Source organism: Sphaerodactylus townsendi, linkage group LG03 (assembly GCF_021028975.2).
Source record: "Sphaerodactylus townsendi isolate TG3544 linkage group LG03, MPM_Stown_v2.3, whole genome shotgun sequence".
NCBI lineage: Eukaryota > Metazoa > Chordata > Lepidosauria > Squamata > Sphaerodactylidae > Sphaerodactylus > Sphaerodactylus townsendi.
In genome coordinates this window covers 100,893,393-100,920,341 of record NC_059427.1, presented here as the reverse complement: position 1 = coordinate 100,920,341, position 26,949 = coordinate 100,893,393, and the positions used below count along the sequence as shown (strand labels likewise).

General features: G+C 40.9%; 2 protein-coding genes across 4 annotated transcripts in view; one reads left to right on the top strand and one right to left on the bottom strand.

Moving 5' to 3' along the window:
- The window catches only part of DOCK2 (dedicator of cytokinesis 2), a 341,484-nt gene that overhangs the window by 111,470 nt on the left and 203,065 nt on the right, over positions 1-26,949 (top strand). The window lies entirely within an intron of this gene.
- The window catches only part of INSYN2B (inhibitory synaptic factor family member 2B), a 115,264-nt gene that overhangs the window by 15,137 nt on the left and 73,178 nt on the right, over positions 1-26,949 (bottom strand). The window contains exons 2-4 of one of the 3 annotated variants that reach the window (XM_048488173.1): positions 11,931-13,908; positions 4,239-4,313; positions 129-184 (exon numbers count right to left, since the gene is read on the bottom strand). In XM_048488173.1, coding sequence (XP_048344130.1) covers positions 129-184; positions 4,239-4,313; positions 11,931-13,291 — 1,492 coding nt within the window. In that variant the 5' untranslated portion in view covers positions 13,292-13,908. Of the gene's footprint in view, positions 1-128; positions 185-2,305; positions 4,146-4,186; positions 4,314-11,930; positions 13,909-26,949 lie in introns of those variants that run through there. The other 2 variants (XM_048488174.1, XM_048488172.1) reach the window with 2 other exon arrangements.

Here is a 26,949-nt window from a genome sequence, read left to right as displayed (position 1 = left end):
CTGAGTGTAACAGCTGTTCGGAAGAACTGATTATTTCTGAGGAAATGGTGTAGGAGAAGGCTATTAAACCCTCTCACCCTGTGGTGTGGCCCCATCTGTTCCAGTTATTCCACAATTGCTCCACCTACTTTGGAAGATCCAGACATGGCTTCTTAAATGGTAAAGTTGAACTTCTGTCCATGTCCTATAGGTCAAAAGGAACAAAACCCGACATACGCTGTGAATAACTTATTCTCAGGACATTAAATACTAATTAAGCCTGGCAACAATTCTCGTCATGAAGAGTAGCTCTGAGAATACCGTGTACAATAAAATCTCAAGATAAGTTTTGTTTAATTTTTCTAGTTAAAATCTTTGTTTCCTGTTTATTAATTTTAAAGCCTGCTAAACTCTTTCAATTTAGACACTATAAATTCAGCCTCCTTTGAAGGATTTTCCATAATTATCACCAGGTCATCGGAAAATGCTCAGACAACACAATCCAGGGGGGGTGGCAAGCCCCCCGCTGGAGCTGGTGCACCTCTGCACTGGCGTAAGTGCCTATTCTGCCTGAGCAAGGAGTAAATGTGCTGGCGTAGGGGCAACTTACCTGGATGGCTAAGTGCCAAAATAGCTGGGGGTGGGACCAACCTTAAAGTTACAGCCTGTAGGGTTTTCAAAGCAATGAAGTTCAGAGGTGGTTTGCTGTTGCCTGCCTCTGTATTGTAACGCTAGTACTCCTTGGTGGTCTCCTGCTTAGTTTCTGATATCTAATAAGATTGGGCTAGCCTGGGTTTTTCTAATTCTTTATATATTAAGAGTTAGGTAGCAATCTTTAGTAGATGCCCAAACAGCACGTTGCTGCTTAGAGATCTCCCATAAATTGGAAAAGAAACGTTTTTCTGGCAGTTGCCTTCATTGAGTATTGGAAGGTGAATGTTCAAGATGATTCATCTTGCTGTTGTCTTAATGCAGAACATTTTCTGTTTAAAATTTATAACCGTATAAACTTTCAGTCTTTGGATTTCAGTGACTTATTTTTTCAGGTATCTGGTTTATGTATTAAAGTTTAAAGCCACTAGCATCATAATTTAAGAATCAGATGATTAAGGGAATGTGAGCCATATAGGAACTTTAATAAAGTAACTTTCTACAACAGACTTCTTAATTATTTTTAATTCATGAAATGAGGGTTTTTTTTCAAATATGGAGATAATGAAATTAAGCAGTTATCAAAAGCATGTTTGCCACTCAGCCTGCAGACACAGAATGTAAGACCATCTTGTCAGTCAGAGAAGTTCAAATAGTTACTTTAAAAACTTGGAGGAGGCCCACTGAAATAAGTGGAATGGAGTGTATTGTAATAGCTCTGTGTCAGTCTTTTTCCTTGTATGGACATTGTAACTTTCATAGACTTAACTAACTTTGAGGGGGAGTGAAAATTATGGACTATCACTGTTGAAATCTTGATGGATATATGGACTGCTGAATTGGATGCACTGGTTATATGCTGTCTTGTAAGTGAGACCCATATAGAGATTTTCAGGAAAACATGGTTTAATGATACATGCCGTGTATTGTTGAAATATGTACAGATATACAAAATGTGCATGTTTAAAATATTCCTGTATGCTCCTTTTCATCATACTAACTAGACTTTAAAAAATGACCTCTGGAGTAATAATGTAAGAATCAGATGATTAAAACAGGCAATCTGGTTAATTTATCTTAGCATACTTTCTTGAGATCTGGCCATTTCAATTCAATACAAAATATTTTGAATCTATAATATTCCATTATCTGTATTATTAGTTCAATTTCCATCTGCACTTTTCCAAAATTCACTATCCTAAAATGGGACACTTGACACAGAACACAATGCAAACAAATACAGTAAACCTAAAGTATAAAATCAATTCAACATTATTGCTCAAAATAATTAGTTGTGTAACAAGTAGTAATAATAACAATCTGCTAAATAGTAGTTTAATTGTAGAGACCAGTGGTGAGAACAATGTAAGAAATTACTTACAATTCACCATAGTCCACTATTACCCTAAATTTAGCACAAAAGAGTTCCCCACTTTTTTTTTGCTGTTTATGACCATGCCTTACAACAGACATTGTCATTAGAAATAAAAATGAAAGCTCTCAGAAATTCATTATAGTCATTTTGTACTGTATCATTGTTGTATTCTTGTTTATTTTATGACATCATATCAAATAGTTATGCTTTCTATCTATGATTTAGTTAGAAATTTTGGGAGGCAAATGTGACTCTATGTATTAGAGATAGAGGTCTTTGAAACTTTTCTTTTTTAAATTCAATTTTTTATTTTCTACTTTAAAATCAAAATCCAAAACATATGCAAAGACAAAAGTTGAGCAAATTATAAAGTACTTATTTCATAGAATGAATATTAACCCTTAAACCATAAACTTGCAACACTTAGCCATTAAACATCAAAATAAAATTAACTCTTTAACATCATTATTGATAAAAAGATTGCACTTTTCTCTATTGAATCTTAATAGCCCTTAACCTTCAAAACCACTAACATCAATTTATTTTTTCTATCTAGATGTACTATGAAGGGCTGTCTTTGAAACTTTTCTAACTGCATCGTATATGACAAGAACAATGCATAATGTACAGACTTGTTTAATCTCGATTAGATCATCAGTGATATGAGACTATTTCAGAACTAGGGTCTGAAAAGGGGTAGATTTCTAATGGAAATACATTTATATATACGGATAAGAATGTACTGTGATAATTTGGCAATGCCATAACTATTATACGGTGCAATTCAGTTCAGCGAGGAAGAGGGAGCGCTGTGGTGGCTGGAGGTAGCGCAGCAAAGTCATCACCGCACCGCCTCTAAAGGGGCTTAAGGCAGTGCAGAAGGGAGGAAAAACAAAAAACCCTCTCACCTCTTAAATCACCCTATAGACCAAACGGACTTTGTTGTGCAGCGTAGATCCAAAGGTCGGGGTGCTGCATTCCTGGACTGGAATGCCAGTGGAATACCATAACCCACTCACCTACCATGCCAGCATTCAAGCAGATGCCAGCACTACTCTGTGGTGGCCATGACTTTTGGGTTTCGCTTCTGCAGAATTGAGCACCATTGGTTGCCAGCATCTTTGCCCCCCTCCTCCAATCTTTGCCTCTTATACTGGCAGAAGGGGAAAATATATTGGCGTAGCCCTCCACAGCTCCCTCTGGATTGGGCTGTTAAGAGTCCATTTTTTGTAGGATTTTAATATATACTTCAGTATTGCAAAGTAGATAAATTGCTGTCTTTCTAGACTTATGTTTTCACTGTCCAAGGAATCCTAAACAGAGTTATATCCTTCGCAGAGAAAAAAAATTCTAAAGCTGAATTTAGATATCTTTGAAAATTGTTCTTTCATTCCATTGTAGCATTGACCCACATCATGCTTTGGGGGAACAAAAACTACTTCAAAAATCCATTTTGAACATTTATCCTAAGAACTGAATAATTCTTATTTTTGCTGATTTAACTGATCTTTATGTAAGAAAAAGAGCTTGCCTGTCAGATAATAGACATTTCTTGCCAATAGATTCTTATAAGAAAGGTTTTTAGCTTTCTCTTACCCACATTATGCGGACAAATTATCAGCCCCAGGCATCAGTGAAATCAGGACTGCACCTTATGTTCTTTGGGCAGCCCATCCAGAGCCCTGGGCGGGTGGGTATGGCACTACTGCCATGCCGTCCTGCCGAGGGCTTTTTGGCAACATGGAGAAGCAAAAAATAAAAAAACCCTCCCCAACACTGGAAAACCATCCATTGAACTACTAGACTTAAACCACTCAAAAGGGTAGTGTAAGTTGGAGTCCTGAGCCGTAGTGCAACTGGAGGTGAAGTTGGGGTGGACACTGGCTAATGTTGGCTGGCTCCACCCCCAATAATGCCCCCACTATGCTGGTGTTGCAGGAGTGCTGATATGGTATTCAGAGCTGTATGTGGTCATCTCAGAAGGACTGGAGCAGCTGTCTGCTAGCATATTTGCCCCTCAACAGGGTAAGTGCCCTGGGGAGGGCAAATCTATCCCACAGCCCTGAACCACCTCCAGGAGCCGCTGCCCCCCAAATCTGGATTGGACTTTAAAGAACATAGCAATATCTTTGAAAGAATACTGAATTTATATATATAAATTCTATTGAGACAGATACATACAATTGTCTCCTATTGAGACAGATACATACAATTACCCATTGATACAAAGTACCTGTAAATGATACATGCAGTGTTCTGGCAAGTGCTGCAGTTGTTGAGATCTTGGCCAGTGTGGTAGAAATTCCGCCTGCAATAGAAATAGCTACTGTGATTTATTTATAAAATCCGCAAATCTATAGCTAAACCTTTCTTCACAAAAGGTATTCTCTGCAGGCATTTATCTATGTAAATCTACCCATGCCTTAAACATTAACATATAGAGTTTGGCTTTAATTTGATTGACTTAAACTTGAAATATATAAAGCTGGTGCAGAGTTTGTTTCCTTCATGTGTGCAGTCTCAGAATAAATCTCAAAGGCAGAAATGTAAGTGTAAATTTGACCTGAATCCTTCACTGCAGTGGCTAGGAAAATGATGTTATGAAAACATATATCAGTGACTAATATTTGTTTCCTGTTTAGAAAATGCATATGCTATCTCTCCAGATATCTGCTCAAGACAATTAAGAAAAAAATGTGCACCATAAAAATCATAACGCCAACAATACAGGAATTATCAATAATAATTTAAGTTATAAATACCCCACACTGTAAGGACAGTTAGGCACATTGGCCAGGTAAACCTCAAGGGGGAGAGCATTTCAAAGGTAAAATAATGTCACTTGGAAAGCCCTGCCTCTTGTTGCTACCCATCTCACCCTTCACGTTGAGTCGAAGAGAGCAGGGGTTTGGGACGAGGATCTATGGAACTTCAACATTAAGTGTACTTATTATTTCAAGTATATGTCTAAAAATGTAAAGATGAGCATGACCAACATGTTTGTGGATACAGTATGGCTTGGATCCTAAGAAGTACAAACTGAGTCATCCAGAGGAGAGCAACATTTCCTCCTCCCACTCCTCATTCTGTTTTTGACCCAAATTGCTATCAGGGCCAATTCTGAGAGGCAGAGGTCTATGACCCCAGGTCACTGGCTTACTTAGGGGGCTTCAAAAGTGCAGTGTAGCTTCGCATTTGAAATGTATGTTCCCACCTAAGGGAATGATAACATGATTAAGTCCAGAGGCTACAAAGACTAAACTACCCAAAAAGAACACTTATTCAAAGTACTTCTGAGGTATATTTTAAGGGCTCTTCTGTTTCTACTCATGCGCATTTTATTTTATTAACCTTTTTGGTTGCCTTTTTTGTCTAACAGAGTGGTTTTAAAGTTTTACACAAAGACATGTGAGTATGGATGGTTCTTATTTTAAGTAATGGATTAGGTCCAAATAACTTCTTGCATTAAAAGAAATACTTCTTTAGATTGAACTCTACATGCTGTGTAGCACATGTTTATTCAGTTGTTACCTCAGCAAATGTCCAGCCAGTGCAGGAAATATTGAAGGCGAGACTTGGCAGTCATTGATCTGGAATGATTTAGGAATAGCTGTGATAGATCTATTTGTAGAGGAATAGACTGGATGTAACATTTTAGCAGGATTTTAAGGGCTGAAATCACCCATTAGTCAGTGACATCTTGTTCTGAGTTGTGGGTGTGGGACTGTTCATCCTTGAATGAACTCAGAGGATCTAATATTACTGCTCTTTTCTATTCCGAATAATACTTATGGTTCCATGAAAGTTCTCCGAAACCACAGACATTACAGATTTATCATCACAGTGACAATATGACTCCAATAAAATGACGAGAGGTCTGAAGCTTAATAGATGACAGAATTCATTCAAGGACTACATCTATATTTTGAGCTCATGTATGTGGCAATCAGATATGTTTTGGATAGGGAATGTGGGAGTCAGTTGTGTTTGTGCTTTCTTTGCACATTGCTTCACTTGTTGTGTGCATCAAAAAGGCAACTGGCCTTGCAAAGCAGAGGATTCGTTACTTTGTATGACAAACAATAATATTAGGAAATTGATGCTAGCATTGGTATATAATATAGAAAGTATAATGCATTTTTTCATCACCTACATCTCAATTATGTTGAGTCAGACTGTCACCAAATGTTTCCTCGTGGATGTCAATTGTTAGGAACAATCCCTTATTTATTTACTTTTGTCTTAAGATTAAGGGAGTTGACACTATTTAACCATCAGAAGATATACAATTGGGCTTTGTAACCCCAGGTGGGGCCTGGAGAACTCCATATACCAGTTCCTCTGAGGGGCTTTGGATGGTGGGCTCTGTGGCATTGTACACTTCATTACCTGAGCCCCAGCCTCCCCAGGTTCCACACACAAATTCACTAGAAATTTCCCAACCCAGAGTTGGCAACCCTAATTTCAGTTGAATATAATTACTAAACGGTAAAATAGGAGACATAAATAAATCAAGAAAAATGTAGCAAAAAAATTCTGACAAGAAGAATTTGAAATCTTTAAGAGAACCCTAAAAGAACCAAAAATTAATGGATTTGCATCCCCACACTCAGTGTATCTAACAGCAGTGAACCTATGTATAAAAAAGGGCCTATAACCTTTGGAGCAAAATCTTATTTATTTTACTCTAATGGTAACTTTATTTTACTGCAATGGTAATATTTAGGTTTCAAATAAAGATGCTTTTACTCTTGTGTACTTGTTTGCATTTCTTTTGCAATTAAGTTATTTTAAGCCTTTAAGGCTCTTTTCCTTTTACTCCAGGGTCTTTTGCAATTATAGGTTCATAGTCGCAAAAGATTATGATAGATTTTGACTCATGGGTGTGGCAGCTTTTTGAGATAGTTGAGACTTCTAAAGTGAAAAAGTGGAATAAATGAATCCCATAATGTTACTTGTATTCCTAGAGCTAGAACAATCTTGTTTTAAGTAGATGGTGAGTGAACTGCTAGCTTGTAGATATTTAAAGAACTGGCTGTTAACAAAATAGACAATCTACCTAAAATGAAATTCTGGTTATTTATAACTTCATTTTTCATTAAATTTTGACTCATTTACAGCCTAATGGTCACAGTTCTTCATCAACTTCTTGGAGTTTGTCAAAGTGAACAGTGTACATTATGTAGTTGAACCTTCAAAAGTCTTTTCATGAGGTACCTCAACAAAAATGCCTATGTAAGTTTAGTAGTCAGGGAGTAAGAGAATGCATCCCCCTATGTATTACAAATTGGTTTAAAACCCTCGTACAGAGGTTAGGAATAAATAAGCAGTTCTCTTAATGAAGAAAATGAGCAGAGGGGTCGCACAAAGATTGGTATAGGTACTGTGCTGTTTAATTGTTCATTAATTATCTGAAATTGGGTATGAGCAACATAGTGGCCAAATTTGCAGATTACACAATTGTTCAGGATAGTGAAAACCAAGGCTGACTGAGAAGTAGGGTTGGTAAATGGGAAAAAAATTCGGCCCCGGTTCGGATTCGGGTCCAGTTCGGATGTATGGGGTCGGATCCCCCCATATCTGAGCCTGCCAGGCTCGGATACACCCGAATTTCCGAGATTCTCGGGTTCGTTTTTATTTTTTTGATGTTTTTCCCTGTTTTGGCCTGCAGGGGGCGCATTTTTGAAGATATTGGCATGAAAATTTCAGGGTATCTTCAGAATACTGTTCTGATTATGCACCCCAAGTTTGGTGCAGTTTGGTTCAGGGGGGCCCATGTTATGGACCCTCAAAGATAGCCCACATATTCCATTGTTGTCAATGGAAGCCAATGGAATATAGGGGCTATCTTTGAGGGTCCATAACATGGGCCCCCCTGAACCAAACTGTACCAAACTTGGGGTGCATGATCAGAACAGTATTCTGAAGATACCCTACAATTTTCATGCTGATACCTTTAAAAATGCGCCCCCTACAGGCACCCCAGGATTTTTGCCTAAGATTCTGTGGTTTGCATTGAATTTTTTCAATTGCTTTCAATGGGGAATTCCTGGGGTGCCTGCAGAGGGCGCATTTTTAAAGGTATCATCACCAAACTTTCAGGGTGTCTCCCAGACGCTATTCTGATCATACACCCCATGTTTGGTGCAGTTTGGTTCAGGGGGGCCCAAGTTATGGACCCACAAACAGGTGGTCCATTATCACCCAATGTCGAGGAGGGGGATGAAAAATGCAAACCATTTTTTTTAAAGCATTCGACAATACATTTTATTTAAGTTAGAGACACTAAAATTACGGAGTATCATCTGGAGACTTTCATGATCATACCCCCTAGGTTTGGTGCAGTTTGGTTGAGGGGGGCCAAAGGATCCTTGAGGAACCTTGCTTTTTAAACAGATTTTTGTGCTACTGTGTGATGTTTGTGTGATTTTGGGGTGACCAAGAGAAAAAATCATTAGGATCGGTGAGGATCCATTCTTTTTGATCATGTTTTTGGGGCACTGTTGGGCCATGAAGCGTGGGATGTGTGACTGCTTTGTGCAGACATGTGTCTAAGGACTTGTGCCATGATGTGGTGGTGATTTTGGGTGACCAAGTGAAAAAAACCATGCGGATCCTTGAGGATCCATGCTTTTTAACCATGTTTTTGCGGCACTGTTGGGCCATGAAGCATGGGATGTGTGACTGCTTTGTTCAGACATGTGTCTAAGGACTTGTGCCATGTTGTGGTGGTGATTTTGGGTGACCAAGTGAAAAAAACCATGCGGATCCTTGAGGATCCATGCTTTTTAACCATGTTTTTGCGGCACTGTGGTAAGAAACTCCCAGGCAGGTGGAATTCACACATAAATTTATTAAAGTTTTTAGTTAGTTGTTCAGTTAAAGTAGTTGATTTTTTTCAGTTAAAGTGTTGTTTTGCCACATTTCTAACATTTGGGATGTGGATTCTCTGCTTTGTTTCTTTTTCCCCCCCCGAGCACTTTTTTCTTCCAGCCTTACTGTGCTGTCCTGCCTTCCACTGGAGTGGAGAAGCCTGTGGACAGTGGGCTTTTCCCCACTCCCTTCCATCCCCCCTATGCCCCGCGCTGCTCTCAGCGCGCGGCATCCCCAGGCCTTAGCGTCCAGGCGTCCACACGCACCCAGCTCTGTGCGGGGAGTCGTCAAAAGGCGCCGTTCAGAAGAGCCGCCTGGGATGCCGCTGCGCTGAGGGGCACGACAGCGGCAGCGGTGGGCGACTCGGCGCTGTGGCCGCCCCTGCCGTGGGGAGGGAGGAGGAACCCCGCGCTACTCTCCTCAAGTAGCGCGGGGCTTACGGTAAGTGGGGAAAGGCCCAGCGGCAGCGGCGGGGCGGCTGTGCTGTGGCCGCCCCTGCCGTGGGGATGGAGGAGGAACCCCGCGCTACTCTCCTCAAGTAGCGCGGGAGCTTACGGTAAGTGGGAAAAGGCCCAGCAGCAGCGGTAGGCGGCTGCGCTGTGGCCTTCCGTGGGGAGGGAGGAGGAACCCCGCGCTACTCTCCTCAAGTAACGCGGGGCTTACGGTAAGTGGGGAAAGGCCCAGCGGTAGCGGCAGGGCGGCTGTGCTGTGGCCGCCCCTGCCGTGGGGAGGGAGGAGGTACCCCGCGCTACTCTCCTCAAGTAGCGCGGGGCTTACGGTAAGTGGGGAAAGGCCCAGCGGCAGCGGCGGGGCGGCGGCGCTGTGGCCGCCCCTGCCGTGGGGAGGGGGGAGGAACCCCTGGCACCTCTCCTCAAGTAGCGCGGGGCTTACGGTAAGTGGGGAAAGGCCCAGCGGCAGCGGCGGGGCGGCTGCATTGTGGCTGCCCCTGCCATGGGGAGGGAGGAGGAACCCCGCGCTACTCTCCTCAAGTAGCGCGGGGCTTACGGTAAGTGGGGAAAGGCCCAGTGACACTGTGGGTAAGTGGGGTCTCTTTGGGTGGGAAACTTTGTGGGGACCATTCTGTGGGTTTTTTATTTTTGTAGTTTGAAGCCCCACTCATCCCACCGCCACTTGCCAGGAGCGGCATGGGAGTTCGGGTCTTGGGGGGGTTTCGCGCGGGTTGGGTGGGAAATGAGGCTGGGTGGTGGGTGGCTGCTTGTAGGACTTGCGGGAGTGGGGTGGGGGAGCGGCGCTTGCGGCGGAGTAGGGTTTGTTTTTGTTTTTTTACTTGGAAGCTGCTCGTCCCAAGCTTACTTGGAAGCTCCGCTCGTCCCAAGCTTGCCAGGAGGCGGAGCTGGGCCAGAAGGAGTTAAATTTTATTTTCCCCAGGCTGGCTCGGAGAAGCCACTGGCTCGGGGGAAGGGCCAACTTCGGATTGCGTTTAGTGAGGAGGGGGCAGGCTCGGCTCCTCGGCCCTCCGACCCCCTCCGAACTGGCTGATCTCGGCCTGATTTGCCGTTCGGGAGGGGCCGAACCGCCAACCCTACTGAGAAGAGCTCCAGGAGGATCTCCATATAATGAGTGATTGGGGAACAATGTGGCAAAGGAAGTTCAAACTTGGTAAGCATAAGGTTATACACACTGGAACCAAAAAAAATCCCAGCTTTCAGTCTGAACTTGATGAGACTGAGAAGGAAAGAGACAGCTGGAATCGTAGTGAATTTTTCAATGAAAATGTTCACCTAGCAGTAAAAAAAACAAACTCTGTGCTGGGGATTATTAGGATAGGAACTGAAAACAGAGCAGCCACTATTATAATTTTTTTGTGTAGGTCTATGGTGTGGCCTCATTTGGAATACTGTGTGCACTTCTAATCATTGTATCTCGAAAAGGCTATTACAGAGCTAGAAAAAGTATATTAGAAGAGGAGCAAATGGTTTAAGAGGTTAGAGCAGGCTCTTATATCTATTTATTAATAAATTTACTAAAAATATTTATACCCCACCTTTATACCTTTTTACAGTAATAGTTGAAAAACATTTCCAGTTAAAACAAAAATAAATAACAATCCCAAAATCTCTCCTTCCCTCTTATGTTCTTGCTTCTGTATTTTAAAATGTCCCTGTTGTATCTCTGGCCCTTTCCGCACGGCGGTGGCAGCGCTTCTCCACCGGCATAATTTATGCTGGTGGAGGTGTGGGGACTACTTGCATGAGCAGTCCCGGCTCCCTCCCTAGCCGGAGAGGCGGCTCCGCACAGAGCCGCCTCTTGGTCGCCCTCCTCCACTCACCTGCCTCTCCAGCGTCGCTCTGGAGGGCTGTAGGGACCTGCCCACACTGCCCTCCGACCCCTGGAGGTCGGAGGACAGCATGAGCGGGGCCCTGCAGTCCTGCAGAGCGATGCTGGAGAGGCAGGTGAGTGGGAGCAACAGGGAAAGGGGCGGCTTCCCTGCAGTGCGGTTTGCACCACGCCACCGGGAAGACACAGTTGTCAGGGACGGCTTCACGCTGCCTGGGAAAGGCAGGACGACGCTGCTTTGAGGCAGCAACGCCGGCCATGCGAACGCTCTCCCAGGGATGGTGTTTTTGCCATCCCTGGGACGCTTCATTTGGCTCGTGTGGAAAGGGCCTCTGTTTCAAAATAATGAATTAATATCATTTTATATGTATGTGTTAGGTTGTGTATGTGAGTGCACTTTTTTTTAAAATCAGGAACTACTGTGCCATTAATAATTATGCTTCTTTGACAATTTGCCACCCCCTGAACTGAAGATAAACTGCCAGGAGAAATAACTCTCTTATGCTACTGTGTTTTGAAAGTAAACATTGATGAATCTTAGTGAAAATGGTTTTGTATAATTTATGCTTTAAATTCAAACTATGAAAGAACAATTTATTTGATTTATAATTGGGAAACTATGAAACATTATAGCAGAATGTGATTTAAGAATTGGTTGCATCCAAAAATATTCCCAAGAGCAAAATTTAAAAGGAAACAATATATTGTTTTAAAGAATGCAGTAATACAGTAGTATTATCAAAATACATCGTACCCTTCATTGAGGGCTCTGGCCTTTTCCATGTCTTGAATTACATTCAAAAGGATTTTAATCTTCTCTTGGTTTGACTGCAAGGATTCCTCAACAGACTGGAGCCTATTTTGTAGCGCACATAGTTCACTATGTGCCAAATGGATTTGATTAATGTGTTTAATGTCTTTGTTTTGTGGTTTTATTTCAGTCTCTGGAAGATAGGCATTTATGTGAAAGCCTTCTAAGTAGTTGTCATATTGTGGCACTTCGATATTTGTAGAAATGTTCTCTACTTCTGTTTGACGTGAGGGAACAGAAGGCAATGCATTGCTGTTAGTGAATGACTTTATTGTTTGGTTATTATTAGACAATGTCTTATGGTCAGAGTCTGTTTTCTGCTGTATTGGTTGCTGATGTTCTCCGAGGGAGCAGTCTAATGAACTGTGGCATAACTGAGGTGATGATGAAATGGTTTCCTTAGTACCAGCGTCATCACTAGAGGCAAGTAACTCAGTATAGTTTTTTTCCTCACCAGAATCATGAACCACATTAGTTTCACTACAGTTACAGCTGGCACAAGGGAGAGATTTTTTGGAGCTTGTATGCACTGAACAGTTTTCATCAGATTGTCTCAGAACTGTAGAAGAATGAACTGAATTGCTTAAATCCATTTGTGTATCTGGGCCATAAATGGAAAAATGGTCTTGTGCAGAACCTGTGAGTATGTATTCAGGCAACTGGGTAGAAACAGTTGCTTTTCCCAGTATTGCAGATTTATCTGAACCCAAATTGATAGGCCCATTGCTTTGTGCTTTAGCCACCCTTTCAAACAGTTGATTGGCTGTTGTGGCTGCTCTTGGTCCATCATCTAAATGCCTATTGATGCTTAAGTAAGAGAGACTGGGAGAGATAACATCCTGTTCAGAAAGATTGCCATTCATTTGAATGGAATATTCAGACTCCTTTGGCATTTCAGTTAAGGACTTGCTTGTAGTAATTCTTTTCTTTTTAAATACTGGAAAGTGTTTTCTGAGACTAGGAGAAGTCTGTATGGCAATATTTTGTAATCCTGTGGGAGATGAAGGGACACAGAGGGAATCATTTACTTGGTTATGGGGTTGTGATGCTTGTACTTTATCCAATGTATATGATTCTTGAGCAGCTGCCGTCTCCAGATCCGATTCTGTCAGTGGTGGATTGTCTGTTCTATCATCTTTGAATCGGACTTGTTGAGATTTGCTCCTGCGATGGTGGGGCTGCCTCCGAAAATCCACTGAATCCAGACTGTTCCGCTTTAGCAGCACCGGGCGCACTTTAATGCCTTCTTGAGCCATTGTGTCGCAATTTAATGTATGCAGATAATGCGTTTCTTTGCGACCCATTTCATTTGGTCAATTTGAGCAACATCTGGCTGGGACCCCAAAGTAAAAAAAACCACCAAAACTATTGTTGCTGGGCAAAAAAGAGATTTTTCATTCTCTTTGATCTTATTGTGAATATATTTAGCTAGTAACTTCTTGTTTGCAGTTTTTAAAATTTACTTTAAAAATATTATTACAGAATTAGTTTTATGACTGAAAGAATGAACTTAGAATTTAAATATTTGAGCCCAGATATTTTGTATTTGCATAGAGAGTAAACAACAAGCATTATAGCACTTTGGGAAAATTGCTTCCCAGATGCATAGATTTCTTAAAAGGATATATCCTTTAGTACTAAACAGAAACTCTTCCTTTATAGGTTTTTTTTCTTCTTGTTCCATCTTCTTACGGTTACCGATGAAATTAATCTAAAATAGCTAAACAGAAGCCTCTGAGTTGTGACCAAACAGAAGTAAAACATCCAGTAGAATTAAATGAAAGCAGATTACTGTAGTATGGTCCTTGATTTTATTCACACAAGTTTGAGGTTAAGGATACCTAAGTAGTTGCGTGACTGTGGTGATGCCCCAAAATATCTTGCTGTCTGGAGACAGCTTTTATGGAATAGCATATGGGTTCTGAAAGAAAGAAAAAGAAAATAGTTGCTAAATCATACTAAGCAATCATTTTAAAGTTATGTTTAGGTATTACAGGTGTGGGGCCAGAGCCGCTTCTCTGGTCCTACACAGCAAGATTAGTTTTAAGAAAAACTTAATTAGAAATAAAAGCAAAAAGGCATCTGACATTAGAAAAACAAACAGACAGTTTACTTAGCAGAATATAGCAAGTTACAGAATGTGAACTCTCCCCAGTGCCCTCGAGTGATAGACAAGGAATTTAGAACGTTACAGAATACAGATAAGTTACAGAAGGTGACCTCTCCCTAAGGAGAGGCACGCCCCAATACAATGTTTAGAATGTTACAGGAGATTGCCCTCTCCTGGGTGGCTCTCGAAGGAGGCACACCCAGTAGAGGAAGAGTCTTAATTCTTATAGATGCAGAAATAAAGACGTCACATAATCCTTCCCCTTACTCTACGTATTATGATCCATATACCTTAAAAATCTAATTGGTCAGAACTGGTCACATGAAGACAGCCTATATTTCTACGTATATTCTGTTACTCAAACACTACATGCTGTTAGTTTATGGCCTCTACGCATATACAAAGTTGGACTGGCCATAAAAAACTAGCTTCGCTGTTTTCAAAGAAAAACCCGTTTATTAGTAAGATTTGGCTCTCAGAGAGAGCTATGTCCTCAAGGTATGCAGGACATTCTTTTGGATCACAAAACCTCTCTGTTCAATTCCCCCAGCATGAAATGTTAAAACATGATTCTAACAATTATACAATGATTCTAAGACAATAGAATTATAGTGAAATACAAATACATGTGAATATCTCATTTATCATTTGTGTTCATTTAGATTAATCTTCCTTGATTAAACAATTTAATACACATTCTGACCCGTCTCCACACAGGTAAGAATGCTTTCGGATGGCATTGAATAATGTAACCAGTGATTCCCAGACTTTTTTGGACTGTCGTCCCTTTGGCTTTCAGGCCACATCCCTAATGTCCCCCTGCCCTGGCACACACATACGAACACACACCTCTTTCTTGGTATTGGATCTACTGCAAATTCAAAGCAACTTCTAATATTGTAAACATATGTCTGATTTCACAAATAAAAAATTACCTAGTGTAGGTAAATCAATTTATTGAGCTGTTTTAGCAGTTTGAGAAGGTTTTGGAAGGCAGGAAGGAAAGTGAGACAGTGAGCGAGTGAGTGTGTTTTGGCTGCAACCCAGAGTCCATCTGTGGCCTGTCGCCAAGGGTGTATCTACAGAAAGTGGTGCCCGGTGCACCGAAATTGCACTCCCCACCATCTGACACTTCTGAGCACCCTAAAGCAGGAGACAGCATAGGTACAGGGGCCATGTCACTTCAGTCTTGTTCCATCTAAAAAGGTAACAGTTGTCGCCTGTGCAAGCACCAGGTCATTACTGACTCATAGGGTGATGTTTACTTCTCAAACTGTTTACGAGTGGTTTGCCAACACCTTCCTTCATCATCTTTAATGTCTGCTGCATGAAAACCCTAAACTGGGTGGAAAGGGGGTGCAAAAATGGTTAACAGAAATAAAAGAAAGTTACATTACTGAAATTCTTGGTTGTTGGGCTTTCCATACTGGACAAATGGGAGGATGGGATACTTGATAGGAGAAGAAGGGGAAGTAGAAGAGGAAGAAAAAGAAGAATGCATTAAACCAGCTTTTTCTTTCTTTTTTTCTCTCAGAGTCTGGTTTATGACTTTAACAATTCAACTGGTTGAAATGCATCCATGGATATTCACATGCTTCTTGGTTTCACCCCCTCCCCAAAAAACAGACAACACACTTGGCTACTCCAGTACTTAAACATAATCTCTGGCTTCCATGATTATGTTTCATGAATTTAGAAATTAATATTAAAATCAGGCTGAAATCAGTTAACAGCTTTAACCCTGCTTAGCTGGCTACAAGAACTTAGCCTTTGTTCATACAAATTCTAACATGACAAATTGTAACATGAATTCTAACATGACAAGTTCTCAAGCCTGCCTGAAAGTTTCCAAAGAAGGTCCAGGAAGTGGCAGTGGATTAATTTAAAAATCTCCTGAGATCTTTTGAAGAAACAGAGTATAGTAATGTGGTGGCATCTGCATATCTCAGATTGTTAATGTTCCTTCCACCAATTTTCACTCCACCTTCATCTAATCCAGCTTTCCTTATGATATGTCATGCATATAGATTGAAGGTAATGGAGATAAAATACATTCTTGTCAGACACCTCTGCCGATTGGAAACCATAATATTTCTCTATATTCTGCCTAACTCTAGTCTTGTCCAGAGGACAGGTGTGCATCAGAACAATCAGATGTTGTTGAACACCCATTTATTTTAAAACCAACCTTAACTTTTCATGATCTACACAGTTCAAAGCTTCTCAAAAATGTATGACATACAAGCTGATTGTATTCTGAAATTATCTCCTAAATTTTAGTAACCAATGTAAATTTGCAATATGATCTCTAAGTGCCTCTTCCTTTTCTGAATTGTGCTTGAACACCTGGCATTTCTCATTCCATCTTGCTTTTCACCAGTATTTCTGACTCTGGAAACTACTTTAGATCATGATCAGATAGACTTAGTCTGCCTCATATTTTCCGCTTGTTTGATTTTTTCATAGTGCAATTTGTGATGTGTTATAGTAGATAAGTTATTAAACCTGCCCCAATAAAGTAATAAATATGGAATTCATTTAAATATGTCATGCACAAAGGTGGCATATGGATTTGGAACTATGTATGTTTTTTCTCTCTATCCTTTGTACGTCCTTCAATATATTGCTTCTGCACTGCTTTCATAAATTTCATGTCGAAATATGTACTTGAATTTTGTAGAAAACTGTGTTCAGGGCGGGGGGATCTATACTGTCTGTGATGAGTGGTTCTTTCTATTTTTTTCATTATAAGATGTAAATACTGAAACATTTATGCCAGCAAAATGCTAACACAGCACAGAGTGCCAAAGTTTTCCCCTGAGATGAAAGGAATTTCAGAGGTGGGATAAAAATGCTACTTTGTAAGTAGGAGTACATTTTTAAGTGCTTATGAATTTTGTGGTCATGTAAACCTCAGCATGTTCTGTGATGAGTAGTCTTGAAGGTTACCTACAGCAAGACAATTTTGGCGTGTCAGTCTCAGATATATTTTAATGACCCAAATAAACTTTCATAGCATATGAAACCCCTGCAGAGTTTACTGCCTAATTTTGTGCCAAGGTATAAGTTCAGAAATGCCAGAGAGCACTCATTACAGTTTGATGGGCTGAAGAACAAATGTTAATAGCTTCATCTTTTAATTTAAGTTTGCCTTTATTTTTATAGCATACCTTTTAATAGTAGTTCAGTTGTTGGAGGGTTTTTTTGGCTGTCTTTAAGATTCTGTAAACTTTACAATCTGTAGTGCCAGTGGTGTAGTGGTTAAGAGCAGATGCACTCTAATCTGGAGAACTAGGTTTGATTCCACAGTCTGCCACTTGAGCTGTGGAAGCTTATCTGGTGAATCAGATTAGCTTGTGCAATATGTGACAGCTGGGTGACCTTGGGCCAGTCACAGCTCTTTAGAGCTCTCTCAGCCCCACCCACCTCACAGGGTGTTTGTTGTGAGGGGGGAAGGGAAAGGGGATTGTAAGCCCCTTTGAGTCTCCTACAGGAGAGAAAGGGGGGTATAAATCCAAATTCCTCCTCCTCCTCCTCCTCTTCTTCTTCTACTTCTACTACTACCACATGGCTATTACTATTTTACAAGAGAATTTTAAATTTTAAAATTCTATGGAAACTAGATGCATGTGTTTTGTTTCCTATTTTTCCTTCTTTGTTGATAATTATCAATAGTTCCCCCCACAACAAAACATAGTTAGCATGTAAATATTATTTATTCTGTTTTCTTGCATAGAGGATGATTTGTTCTTCTGTCAGGGAATGCCCAAAGCTAAGTGATAGGCCATAGTCATAACGTTCATGCAGTTCCATGTCCATCTCCTATGAAAAATGCCTTTATTACATTTATGTGCCATCTTTCTTGCATTGTGAAACTTTAAGTAGCACATATAAGGTTGTGAAAGATATCACATTCAGGAACTGACTAGACACAGACCTGCTTAACTTCAAAAAAGTTGTTCTACCATGGGTCCAATCATAGTCTGGACGGACCACTTGACAGAGGGACTCGGTGGGGGTGGGAACGCTCCTCATGAGCCATAGGAGATCTATTGCCATTTCAAGCAAACACCACAGAAGAAGAGGCCTACTGGATCAGACCACTGGTCCATCTAAGCTAAAATCTTGCTTCACACAAAGATCAAGCAGTTGCCCTGGATGTTTCAGAAGTAAGAAATAATTTACATTCATGGGTTTTGTATTGCAGGATAACTTCAGAGAAGTTTCATACTGTTTGTTTGTTTATCTGTCTGCCTTTTTCATTGGGACTTAAGGTGGATTGCAGAGAGTACAACGTCAATACGATCAAACAATGCCATAGGATTTGTATAGTAGAAGGCTGGAACCAACCTAAAATCTGCAAATAGAATTAAGCGAAGTATAAGTATTAACATGACATGTTAGATGTAGAAATCACATGGTAGTATCTTACTTACAGCAACAGTCCTCATGAGCTATACACAGTAGTATAACCCACTGTCCCTAACACTTTCCCCAAGTATCTTTCTGAACCATTTTGGGAAAAAAAATATCCTCAATAATTAAGGTTTGTATTGTTTGTGGAAAGCCAGGAGAGTGGGAACTTTCATGACTTTGTCAGCAGGCCATTTCATATGATGGGGGCCCTAACAGAGAATGCTAGTTTATGGGCAGTTGATGATTTTGCCATTTGCAGATTGGCACCTGCAAAAGATCCTACTCAGATCAGCAAAGCTGTTGTGATGGAGTATAAGAGGACAGTGGCCCTGCAGATATGAGGGACTAGGGCCATGAAGGGCTTTGTATGTGATTACCAGTACCTTAAATTGAGCTTGATAACTGATGTGTGGCCAGTGGATTGCAGAATAGGTATAATATACTTGTTCTGCCTAGCTCCTGATAATAGAAGTATTGTGGCATTCTGTACCCATAATAGTCTCTGAATTGATTCTGAAGGGGTTCCAATACAAGGAATATTACAGAAGTCACCTGGATCCATGTCATTATGGCTTGAATCCAGGTGGCCAAACCAGCTGTATCAAGGTAGAAGGCAATCTCCCAGGCTGGACTGAGATGAAATAAAGATTTTACTTTTTTTAGTTTACTGGGATTTGAGTTTAGTGGGAGTATTGAATATGAGTTCTTGAAATTATTACTATTTTATCTAATTGTTATACTTCAAAAATAGAAATACTAGACAAACAATAAGTTATCATTGGGCAATACTCATTGGGCACATACTTTCCCAATTGATTCAACAAAGGTAGACAAGCAAAGCTCATCATATATTGGCCTGGTGGAAGTTGAACATTTCATTCCATGACAGGAACCTTATAACTCCGGGACAGGAAAAATATGGAAAGGGTAGTAGAAGGTAGAATAAATGGACTCTGTATTAATATTCTGAAGTACCTTAATTTTCAGGACACATTAAAGTTACGTTACCTACAGAAAGGTTTCTGAATGAGAATGTTCTAATAATTGTTCAGATTGGATGTTTTTTTCCTTTAGGCATTTAAAATTTTAATTCTTCATGAAGGAGTGATGCAAATAAGAATAGCAGGAAAAATAACATTCCTATTTTACTGTTTTAATATAAAGTTGGAAGCATAACACATTGGATATTATAAAAATACACGCAAGGTCAAGGCAAAGTCATTCAATGCCGTATGACTCAAGATGTCTCTATAAAACAGGAAATAAACAGCACCTCTGATTTATAGCTTGTTCTTGTAACTTTTTAAAAGGATCAGCAGATTGATTTGCAGTGTGGAGACATACTTGTTCACAGAGGTGCTTCTCAATACATTTATGAAACATTTTCTGCTCTATTATTCTTTTAGCAGAGTTGTCATTCTTAAAATTCATAAACTTAATTTTCACAACATTCGGAATATTTCATGTTGGTTGTTCAGTCTATGTTTAGCTGAGAGGTAGTCCAGCATACACAAATGCTGAGACATCTAACCCCTTTCACCTGGTGCTAGAAATCCCATAGAAGCCACTCACCACTATTTATTCTTTACATGGGGCATGGAAATTTCCTGGAATTATAACTGATCTCTACACTACAGAAATCAGTTCTCTGGGAGAAAATGGCTGATTTAGAGGGTGGAATCAATGGCATTTGTGGCTTAATGGGCTTGCTTTGCCTGGCAGGCCCTGTTCTACTCCCAAGCCTCTCCCAGGGGTTGCCAACTTTTCCTGGGGAAGACTAGCTTTCTCTCTGGGTAAACCGCTGCCACCACCTGACCATTTGAGGAACTGCCCACTGGGGTAGGTCAGGGTTCCCCAACTTCCTTTCCAACTGTGAGACCTAGCCTCAGTTTCCTTCAGTTCCCCTCTCCTGGGTTCCACAGGGCAGATTGGAGGTCTTGGAGGAAAAGCTGCTCGCCAGCTGCTGGCCTTCCTCCCCTCTCCTATTTAGATAGCCCATCCAAGATGGTGGGGCATTCGTGGTACAGAAAACTGTTCTCCACATCTAAGGTTTAAAAGTATTTATTAAAAATGAAATGGTTACCAGTATATTTTAGCACTGCACCAGATTGAGCAAGGGTTTCCAAAACAAAGGAGATATAAACACAAATTCTCTGACCCTCTCCCTAAACATGCCCTAGCAGTTGTTGAAAATAGGGTAGGCCTTAAAGCTCAGAAGGTTGCAATTCTCAAAGAGTTCTCATTTCCTGGCAGGCTGAATGAGCTTCCTGGATGAGCACATAGTTCAAAAATGGCTACTCCCTTCACAGCCCTGGCAAGAGGTCTGCTCCTTTCAGTGACCCAGCAGAAAGAGAAAGAGAAGAGACATCACCCCTCTCTTCCCATAGTTTTATAAGTTCCCAGAGTCCACCCTCTTTTGACCTGGTCAGGCTGGGTCAAGATATCTTTTCCCCCTAGGTCAGGTAGCTCTTCCTGATGTTCCTCTGGAATTTCTAACTCCTCCAAATTTATGAAACCTGATTGGAGAAGGGGAGGACTAATGTTGGCTCCTCCACAGGCAATGCTTCTGGACCACCCCTGCTGCACCGATTGAGCTAACAGGGGTGCTTGGACGCTAGCATAGCATTCAGCTCTGCTTCCCAGCACTGGGGGAAGCTTTCAGGGGCAGCACTCCAGTGGTTTTGCTCCTCCACGAGGGTAAGTGCCTCAGAAAGAGCATTTCCGCCAGTGGAAGCCTGCCCCACTTCCACCACCAGATTCAGCCCCCCCCCCACTGGGAGGGGCTCAAAATCTAGGATAGATCAAGTTTGACAGAAATCCATAGGCACAAGGAAGATGTTTGCTTCATGCAGCGGGCTATAATTGATGGACATGGATCGTAGAATCTGTTAGATAGTTAAAACAGGTTGTAAAATTACCTTAGAACAATTTCTATGAATTTTTACATGAATGGTCAGAAAAACAGTTCCCAGTAGGTAAAACCACCAATGGATGCCCATTCTAGTGTTTGCCCATTGAAGCTAATAGATCTGAATTTAAAGATGTGCTTGCAAGAATGTTACTTTGTGCTTATACTGAAATGAATGCCAAATGGTAGATTTCTTATTCTGTAGAAAACCCTGTATATAATCTTTTGGGGAAAATTGACAAAGCATCCACTGCTGTTCTCCTGTCCTTTTTTCCTCACTTAAAAGCAATCTCACTGTAAAAACTGTTCAAGAGAATTTTAAATATTGTATTTCATTGAACTTTTGATTTATGTTTAAATAACATTCCTTCTTAAGTTTTGTTGAGCAGCAATCGATTTGTATGTGTGTGCTATCTAACCAGAGCGCAGACTAATCAAAACAATTTCCCCACTGAATGTGAAATTTGAGAGTGATGGAGTACAAAACAATGATTAAGCCTTGGCAATTTTTCTTTGTTCGAATCCTGTTTTTATGCATGAATTTCTGACAGTTGCAGGCATAAACTAACCATCTCTATTCCTGGTAAAGACAGTATCATAACAATTGTTTCTTTTTTCAATCGAAAGAAATGTGCTTAATGTTGTAATGGGTCGGGCTGATTCTCTACATTTAGAGAAATCTTTAGGGGTTTTGTCAGAGTTTTCAGTCATTTGAGGTGCAACAATTTTGTTGGCACAATGTTCCAATGCCCACTGTCAGTTCCAGCCCAACAATGGATAATATTAAAAACCCCCCCCCCCCCCCACACACACACTTTTCTCCATGGCAGCCTGATTTGAAGCAAGTGGGGAGGCTACCCTGATTTTAGTCAATAACAGAAAATGGTTTGTGTCAATTGCATTATATAATGTGGACTTTCTGGCCATGAACCTTGAACATTATTAGCACAAATGTTGAAGTATGCCTCTCTTGTATTCCACCCGCACTCTCAAGATTCTCTTTTCCTTCTGCAAGTTCTACATCTCTTCATGGCTTGTACGCTGACTTCTTTTTTCCCTAACTACGCTTGAATAATAACCATGGGTCACAGAGCCATTTCACAAAGAACCTGTGTACGACACATGCCCACTATTTACTAATCCTTAGAAAAGTTTTTCTATATATACAGTATGTATATTAGTAGAATGATTGTTTATTTAACTTCATTTATACCCTGCCTTTTTCCCCTGTGGGGATCTAAAGGGGCTTACGTTGTTTTTCTTTTTATTATAACAGTTGTATGAGGTAGGGAAGATTGAGTGTGTAACTAGCCCAAGGTCACCAAGCAAGCTTCCGCAGTACAGTAGGGATTCATATCAGGGCATCCCAGATCCCAGTATAATACTCTAACTGCTACACCATGTTGACTTTCTGTACTTAGAAATGTTAAGAAGAAGAAGAGTTTGGATTTATATCCCCCTTTCTCTCCTGTAGGAGACTCAAAGGGGCTTACAATCTCCTTACCCTTCCCCCCTCATAACAAACACCCTGTGAGGTAGGTAGGGCTGAGAGAGCTCCGAAAAGCTGTGACTAGCCCAAGGTCACCCAGCTGGTGTGTGTGGGAGTGCACAGGCTAATCTGAATTCCCCAGATAAGCCTCCACAACTCAAGTGGCAGAGTGGGGAATCAAACCCGGTTCCTCCAGATCAGAGTGCACCTGCTCTTAGCCACTACGCCACTGCTGCTACATTTTATGTGAGCATAGCTAAGAATGCCTTGCTAAGAATGTGTTGGAACTATTGATATAAAAGCAAATAGCAGAAAGTATTTTTATTTTCCAGCTGGAAATCTTAGCTTCATTAGCTATAATATATGTTGCTGGTATCTGAATAATATAAGTTGAATGAAGTGTTTTGCAGTTGACAGATTTTCAGAACTGTACAGGCTAATACTAATCAATCTCAAATAGCTGCCTTGATCGCCCTTATGAGGGTATAAAGGCAAAGTACAAATTTTGTACAATAAAATGAAACATATGACTAGTTTTAGATCCTCATCTGGCACTCTCCAAATTGCACCACATTCAGAAGTCAGAAAGATGTTGATTGGAGATGGGATTTCTGGATGCATTCTCCAGGAAAATCTGTGTAGCACAACCATAGGTGAATTTTCTCAGGCCCTTTCTAGAATATTTAAAAAATGTTCCTGCTGTTGGTTTCTGATGTTTTTGTACAATAATTTGTTTGTGTATGTAAGACTTACTGATTTTTAGGATGTCATCTTGAATTAAGTGTTTGTTTTAAATTTTTAAAACATACCTCAGCAAGCCTCACAGTATCTGTTTTCATAGAACTGCTACCACCTTTCAGGAATGCAGTGTGGTAGTTGGTCTGAGAGGACCCACAGAACTATGGCCCTTTCTGCACGGGCGGTTTATGGCGCCCTGGGGACGGCAAAAACGCCGCATTCACACAGGGGGCGCAGCTGCTGTGCAGCCGCGCCGCCCTCGCGCCGCACGACTGGCATGAAGCCGGCGTTTCCCAACCTCGCTTGGCAAGCGAGGTTGTTGGGAAACGCCGGCTTGGAGCACAGTGGCTTCCAGGCGCCTTCCCCCCCCCCAACCGGGCGACTCACCTGTCCTGTGGCCCTCCGGCACGTCGCCGAGGCCTGGGGACATGCCCCCTTTGCCCTGCGACCCTGGAGCGGTCGTGCAGGGCAGGGGGGCATGTCCCCTGGCCTCGGTGACGTGCCGGAGGGCCGCAGGACAGGTGAGTCGCTCTGACGACGGCGCAGCTCTGCGCTGTCATCCCTGCCATTACTTTCCCTTTGCCCCAAGGCACCCTGGAGCCGGGCTCGCAGGGCAGGGGGGGCAAGTCCCCTGGCCTCGGTGACGTGCCGGAGGGCCGCAGGACAGGTGAGTCGCTCTGACGACGGCGCAGCTCTGCGCTGTCATCCCTGCCGTTTCTGGGACCATCCATGCGAACGGTTCCAGGGGGGTCGGGTCGGCGTGGATTGCGCCGACCCGACCCCTTCCGCCTCCGTGCAGAAACGGCCTAAGTGAAGGGCCTTGTTTTGTTTTGGGAGATCTCAGAAAAATATTGAAAGTTGGATAGTAGAGCCATTCTGAGGGTCAGAATTCTGAAACCTCTGATCAATTAAGATGTCCATAACTCTGAGATACTACATTGTATATCCCATGAATATTGCTGAGGTGAAAAATTGTGTAACTTGATTTTTATATTCTCTCTGTATAGCTCACGTGAACAATGGCTTGGATCATCAGCTTTATTTTTTGCCTGTGCAGCTCCCTTTTCCATTTTGGGTAGTGGCCCTTGTCCATTCCTTCAGCACTAGGAAATGGAAAGTAGCTAGTGCCAAAGCATGTGGTCTGACAGAAAGGAAAGCCCCCACAATTGATGAAGAGTGACACAAGAAAAAACAAGGCTGAAGATTCAAGCAAAAAATTATTAAACTCCAAGCTCTCTGACCTCATTAAACCTTTTGTCTGAAGACTGCAGGCTTAATTAATCCTGCAGCCTTAAATAATAGGTGATGATAATAAAGTGAAATCAGTCCTAGATGACAATGTTTTACAAATAAAAAGTAGCCATTTTTTCATCTTCCTTTCAAAATAGAATTTAGAGGGCAGCTGATAATAATAAGAACATGTCAAATCAGTAAATACACTTGCAGAGAAATGTTCCTTTCCATAGATTTATATCTTCATTGGTTTTCAAACAATGTAGTTCAGCTATTTAAATTAGTATGTGCTCTATTCATTAACTAAACAGGCTAGATTTTTCATGACTTGGAATAAATGTTTTATTAGTAATTTAATGGCATTTGTCCTTGATAAGATATTCATTTTAATCAACTTCCCATTATTTACAGCCATTTGCATTATAAAAATTTGCATGCTAACCAGACAATTGCTTATGTCAAGTATTTAAATAAGAATCTATCTTAGAGTCTGTGGTTATCTGACTTGCTCCAAGTATATTAATACATTATTACTAATAAGACAAATAAAGCAGTTTTCCCTCTTTTAACCTTCCACATTACAAATGTAAAATTGTTCAAGAGAATGCTAGTTTAGGCCATGTAAAATGGATGACTCCTCTTAAATAATGTTAATCTTTTTCCTTAATATGTTTTTAAGATCATCTGTGAACAGTTGCAGACAGAGCACCATTTTAACTTGCACCATATATTCTGAATGTATCTGGTGTGTTTGGTGGTAAATGTTCAAAAATTTGTAAATCTTGAGCTTTGGCATTAATTCCTAGCGTCTTAGGAATGTGGGTGAGAAATTATTACCAGTAAGACTTAATGAATTCTAAATGCCTTCGCGTAATGACCAAATTCTTATGCCTGACATTCTCATGACCAAATTCGCATGACCTTAATCTAGCAGTAATCCAAGGCAGAGCTCTTGCAGAACATTTTCATATTGTGTGTCTGTGTCTTTGAAGATAGCTCATTGATTTTTTTTTAAAAAGGGGAAACTATATATTGCCAGAATTGACAGGATAAGCAGAGTACAACCCTGTACTTTTGAGGCAGAAAAGGCTCCCAGGATTGGAGCCTGCAGAGCAAATGTATGAGGCAACTTTCACCAAATAGTTGCATGCATGGAGAATTCCACAGCACAAAATGTCAGGTGGCAGCAGCAGAGGAAACTGACCCAGAGCTTTAACTGGCAGGCGGGGAAAAAAGCCTCTTTCTCCTCTGACACCTTTTTTATCCTTGCTGTCAAAACAAAAAATTAGAAGGCAACTTTTTAAAAGTTGTCCACAATGTCTTATTTGTGCTGTGTGTAGTGGACTCTTGTGTGACAAAATTTGCTGCCCTGAACCTCCTTTTATTTATTTGATGTGCTTTGTATATCAAAATACATATCTCTGACAATGCTAGCATAATTAAAGTTTATTTCTGAAAGCAGAATCACTGTCTGAAAAGCCATACTCTCTGATTTTGAACTTTTCCTTTGAACTATATGGGTTTTAAAAATTGATAGATTGCATGAACTGAACTTCAGCACTCTTTTAGTTTGCTCGAGGATTCAGGCATTTATCGGTTATGTTTACTTGATGCAGAAGATGAAGGAATATGAAGAAGGTAAAAAGCAAGAGCATTCAAGTACTTGGGAGAGTGGCCTTCCCAGTATACTGCAGGAACACTATGCTTGGCAGAGCCCCAGACTGCATTCCTGCACCAAAGACGTGAAGGTGTTCTCAATTCTGCTACAGTGGAAAGCACTTTTCAAACATCAAATCCTTTGCATCTTAGATCTAAGAATGCTGATGCAGTATGGATTAGTACTATACTATTTTTAAAACACTGTTTCATCAGTCATAAGTCTGAAAGAAAAATACTTCATTTTGAGTTTTTAATTTTGAGCATTAGGGGTTCGCTTCAGGTCCCAAGGTTTCTAAAACCTTTGTTTCAGCCCAAGAAGACATAATTGTTTTTCTGAATTCTCTCAGTTCTTCGCCTTTTTCAGTTTTTCTAGGTTACAGCAGTCTTTGACTTATGGGATGATATGTAC